The sequence below is a fragment of the Apodemus sylvaticus genome, chromosome 7 (assembly GCF_947179515.1).
Source record: "Apodemus sylvaticus chromosome 7, mApoSyl1.1, whole genome shotgun sequence".
Taxonomy (NCBI): Eukaryota; Metazoa; Chordata; class Mammalia; order Rodentia; family Muridae; genus Apodemus; species Apodemus sylvaticus.
In genome coordinates this window covers 90,917,657-90,923,605 of record NC_067478.1, presented here as the reverse complement: position 1 = coordinate 90,923,605, position 5,949 = coordinate 90,917,657, and the positions used below count along the sequence as shown (strand labels likewise).

The window sequence follows — 5,949 nt, the reverse complement described above, 5'->3', positions numbered from 1 at the left end:
TACCCAGATGGTTTCCTGTCTTGATTTTGGGATTACAGTTAAGCAATTGGATGGGTTTCAGAAGAGACTTTGAACTTTGGACTTTTAACATTGTTGAGAGTGCCATAGACTATGGGGACTTTGGGCAGTTGGATTAAATGTACTTTTTATCATGCTATAACTAGATATGGCCCCCATAGACATGTGTTTGACCAAACCTATGGTGGCCATGGGGGGTGGAATGTGATGGTTTGTATATGCTTAGCCTTGGGAGTAGCACTATTAGGTGTGCCCTTTTTGGAATAGGTGTGTCACTGTGGATATGGGCTTCAGACCTCATCCTAGCTTCCTGGAAGCCAGTCTTCCACTAGCAGCCTTCAGATGAAGATGTAGAAAACCCTCAGCTCTGTCTGTCCCATGACTGACTAGATGCTACCACACTCAAACCTTGATGATAATGAACCTGCAAGCCAGCCCTGATTAAATGTTGTCCTATATAAGACTTGACTATGTCTTGGTGTCATCTCACAGCAGTAAAATCCTAATTAATACAGGGTCCTAGAGAATTAAAAAAATGCTGAGGTGTTTAAAAAAAATGAAACTACAGATGTCAACCAAACTACTATAACAATCAAAAATTTTTATCACCATAAATGGAGAAAAGAAGATGTTCTCAAAGAAATTTAAACAATATGTATAAAAAACAGCACTACGGAAGATACTAGAAGGAAAACTCCAACACAAAGATGTTAACTATACCCCCACCGCCCAAAAAAATAAAACAAAAATCATACTACCATAAATATAATATCAACACCAAAATAACAGGATCTAATAATTATTGGTCATTTATTTCTCTCAACACCAATTGACTCAATTCTCCAGCAAACTAACAGAATGGATATGAAAATAGGATCCATCATTCCCCTGAATAAAAAAGCACACCTCAGCAGCAAAGGTAAACACTACCTCATAGTACAGAGCTGGAAAAGGTTTTCCAAACAAAGAGACCCAAGAAACAAGTTGGAGTATCCATTCTTATGGCTAATAAAATAGATTTTCTATCAAAATTAAACAAAAGAGATATAGGAGGACACTTTATTACCATTATAGGAAAAATCCAAGGTGACTTCTCAGTTCTGAGAATCTGTGCCCTAAATGTAAAATCACTCAATTAGGTTAAAAAAATTCTAAAGCTTAAATCACACATTGAACCTACACCTTTATAGTGGGAGATTATAACACCCAATTCTCACAAATAGGTCATCACGAGAATTAACGAAACTAACAATGATTATAAATCAAAAAGACCTAACAGATATCTACAGAACATTTCACACTAACAAAATAGAGTCTTGGCACCACATTGAATCTTCTTCAAAATTGATCATATACTTGGTTAAAAAGCAAGTTTCAACAGAATAAAAAAAAATGAAATAATACTAGATTAAAGCTGGACTTCAACAGAAAAAGCACAAGTAAGCTTACAAAGTCATGGAACCAAACAACTCTTTACTCAATGAAGAGTGTGTCATGAATAGAATATAGAAATTAAAGACTTTCTAGATTTCAACGAAAATGAAAACATAGCATCTACATTAAAAATGCATTAGTTCTATCATTTGTATTCATTAGTGTTGCTATGCTTTAATATATTCCTCATGATAATTCTGGAATAGTAAAACACTAACAAAAATACTCAAATTTGTTCATGAAATGGTAAATATTTGAATGAAAGATGTTTATGCTGGTGGCTTTTCTTGTTGGTTATTGTTAACTTCTAAAAGTTTTAAGTTGTTTTGTTTTCTTAATATAGTCTAATGCGTATCTTTTAAATGGAATCTAATGCCCTCTTCTGGTGTGTCTTCTTAAAAAAACAAACAAATACACACACACACTCACACATATGTACTTGCTGGTGCTACAGGAACCTATTAATTCTCCTGGTCCTGTGTAAGTTTTAATAGATTTTACTGAATATGTTGTAATATTGAAAGAACACATAATCCTTAAGTAGCATAGGAACATTCAAGTTTAAAAACAAAATTAAATCAATGTCACAAGTTAGTCTCAAGGTACCATGTATCATTTCTTCTGAAAGGGAAACTATATTATAAATATGTATCCAATTTAATCTCATCAACAATATAATACAAGTGCATTATCTATTCCAGATAATTATGATTAGGCACAGTGAAAAATTGAAGTTTACACATTTGCAGCCTTTTACTCTGGCCTAGTAATCAGAACACCACCAATAATCTAGGCTATATACTTAATTTAAACACACTTTCAATTTATTTTATTTTCAATATATGGTGAATTAATCTAGACAAAGACTTGTCATAAATCCATGAGCACTGGTTATTTACAGGTGAAATTTCACTATTTCTCATTTGCTGGGCATTGTTTTTACATTTTCTTTTCCTTTCCAAAAATTTTTCACCACAAATACCTGATTTTGTGTATAATTTATCATGCCTATCTTATAATAAATAGACCCTGGTTAAAGAAATATTAACTACCTCCCCATATCTATTACATTAAGAATTCAATTTCCAATTCTCCACTCCGTTTACTTCCAAGATTTTTCAATGAAATGTGTAAAAATTTTAAAATATTGTGTTTAAGAGAGTTTGATATTTAAGTGGTAAATTCAAGAAATGTTAAAATCAGAATCTATGCAATATGTAAATTTAATTTTAGAGGGCTGGGGAAACTGTATTTATGTTTGAACTCTAGGAAAAATATATAAGTTCTTAATATCCATTTTCAGATCAGCTAACAAAATAACACAAATTAAAAAATAATTTAAGAGATATATAAGGGGATATTACAAATGAAGTATTATTATACTCCATGAACGGTTTTTACAAAATAAAAAGAACTGCAACTGTTGAAATATCTAAGAAAAAAACAATGGCTATCTCTGAAGAAGCTAATTAGGAAATGGAAGTTTGATTTTGACTCAAGTACTACGGATGTACACTCCCCATAGACCAGGGTAGGCACTGATTGAATCTCTGAGGCACTAAGGATACTTCATGGCCTAGGATATACAAGCAATCATGTCAGTTCTTTTTAATACCTATCTTTGGTCTCTTTAAATAGTTAAAGAAAGCTTCTGGTATATTCTGATTGTTTTAGGAAATTAAACCTACATGAAACTGGAGTTTCATGTAGCAAATATGATAAAAGAAAATTGGCTTGTATTTCTCACATTTTACTGGATTAAGAAGTAATACTACAGCCTGTGGGCAATAATTTTGAAATGTATAAGGAAAATGCATGAAAATAACTTGCTCAGCATTCTCACAGAATTAATGCTAAGACTCAGAACCTAGTATTGAATTTCTAAGACAAGAAAAGTAAGTAATAATGACAACGAGTCCATACATTTTTCTCTGCTAAGTAAAGGTAAGTGTTAAAATCTATTCACACTTATATTTTAATTTATATATATATATATATATATATATATACATATATTATTTTGTTGAGTTACTACTAATGTATTACTTTAATGTGTAAAGTAGCATATCCGTCATATAATTCTTGTTGTTTGATCAACATTTGTACTGCTGAAATAATGAAGCTAATTCACATAACCCTTTCATACAGGTTTGTGTGGTTTTATGAATGTGTATAAGTACTAAGCAATTTTTAAGCAAACTTAGATAAAAATATAGAACTGCTAATTTGTTTATCATTGCTGAACATTTGAAATCAAGAACCTATTCTTGTTGCATAATTGAACATTATTCAACTTGGCCAAATGTCACTTTGTTTTAATTTTCTACTCCAGCAACCAACACCCTTCTTTCTCCTTGTATGAATATAACTATTCCAAATTTCACATGGAGGGAAGATTATGCAGGGTTTCTCCAGTAGTGTGTTTCCTTTTGTATAACATAGTAGTTTCAAGTTGAGACTAGTTCAAGGATCCATGCCGTACCCATTTCTCTCTGTGGACAATCTTGTGATTCAAGTGAAATTCAAAAAAGAATGTCTAAGAAGTGTGAATTGGCACTGTCCAGAGAGCCACTAAAACTTTAAGGTGCAATGCTTTACTTAGTAACCTACTTCTTCAGAACATACATAGAATTTCATTAGACCCTGAGTACTCCTGAGTACCTTAACTAGTCTTAGAATCTGGTTCTTTTGTATGGAAACAATGCTCATGATTTCCACTCCAGAGTGAAACCTGATGTCAGTACTACTTTCCTAAACCTTCCCTCTATATCTGAAATGAATAAGTAAACAAAAGTTGGAAAGAGAAATTAACAATTCTGTCATATTCCATTCCACTTTACTTATTTCTCTTGATTTTTGTAGCAGTCATGTTAAAATGGCAGTACTTAACTCAGTTGTATAGACTACTTGTGCCACTGTGTGTGAGTGTGTGTGTGTGTGTGTGTGTGTGTGAGTGTGTGGAAATTTCTTTCATCTTTTACACTATTGTGGTTCCTATGATGAATACTTTAATCTATAGCTTCAGGCTGATCTTACACTTACAGAATTCTGTCTATGCCTCCCAAGTGCTAAAGTGCTAAAGTTAGAGGCAGACACTATATTTACTATATTATTAAGTAAAGAATATCCCTTTGCATCATAGTAAACACCAAAGGTAGGTACACTATTTTCAAGTGGGTCAGTTTACTGCCAGTACATTTCTCAAGATTATAGATTTTTGTCAGTTGTGCTTTCTCTTGTACACTTGCATATTTTTGTCTCTCCAGATTTTCCTGGGCAAGAATGGCTGTGGCAAATGGCTCTTTGGTGATGGAATTCATTCTTTTGGGGATAACAGAAGAGCCTGAACTCCAAGTTCCCCTCTTCTTACTTTTTCTAATAATATATATGGTAACCACATTAGGAAATTTGACCTTGATCATTCTAATTGCACTGAACTCTCACCTTCACACCCCCATGTACTTTTTTCTCTTTAACTTGTCCCTCATAGACCTCTGTTATTCTTCAGTGATTACACCAAAAATGCTGATGAACTTCATACTAAAGAAGAATGTTATCTCTTATATGGGGTGCATGACCCAGCTCTACTTCTTTTGCTTTTTTGCCATATCTGAATATTATGTACTGACATCAATGGCCTATGATCGCTATGTGGCTATTTGTAATCCACTCTTGTATACCATGGCTATGTCCCCTAAGGTGTGCTGCTATCTTATGTTTGGTTCATATTTCATGGGACTTTTGGGTGCCATGATTCACACTGGTTGCATGCTTCGACTAACCTTTTGTGAGGGGAACACCATCAATCACTATTTCTGTGATCTCCTCCCTTTACTGCAGCTCTCCTGCACCAGCACTTATGTCAATGAAATAGAGTTGTTCATTGTAGCAGGAAAGGATATTATTGTTCCTACTGCCATCATTCTTACTTCTTATGGCTTCATTCTTTGCAACATATTCCAAGTGAGGTCCACTGAGAGCAGATACAAAGCCTTCAGTACCTGCAGTTCTCATATATTTGCTGTTTCTCTGTTTTTTGGATCAAGCACATTTATGTATCTTCAGCCCTCCTCTGCTGGGTCTATGGATGAGGGAAAAATTTCTTCCATCTTTTACACTATTGTGGTTCCTATGATGAATCCTTTAATCTATAGCTTCAGGAACAAAGATGTTAAAGTTGCCCTTAGAAAAACCCTGAGTAGGAAAATGTATTGATCAAAATTCAGTTTAACTTTTTCTGCATTTAAACAACAAAGAAATTCTCAGTGGGTAGCTCTTTTTCAGGGAAGCTTTTTTTTTTTTTTTGTCCCATTTCATTCTGCTATGTGTACTTAAATTGGAAGTTATGTTGTTTGCATGCCCTTCATCTTCAATATATGCTTTATTAATTATCATTATATATTATCTTATAATATAAAGAATACTTTTCCATCTTTAAAAATAATCCTGGGTTGCCAGCATGTCTTTTGGGAACACCAGTCATGTCTAACACCTGAA

The 5,949-nt window shown here is 33.4% G+C and overlaps 1 protein-coding gene across 1 annotated transcript; it reads left to right on the top strand.

Annotated features, from left to right (window-relative positions):
* The first annotated feature begins 4,734 nt into the window (after positions 1-4,734).
* Positions 4,735-5,667, top strand: LOC127690006 (olfactory receptor 8B3-like). The gene has a single exon (XM_052189576.1). It carries the CDS (start codon positions 4,735-4,737, stop codon positions 5,665-5,667), a length of 933 nt encoding a protein of 310 aa, XP_052045536.1.
* The last annotated feature ends 282 nt before the right edge of the window (positions 5,668-5,949 follow it).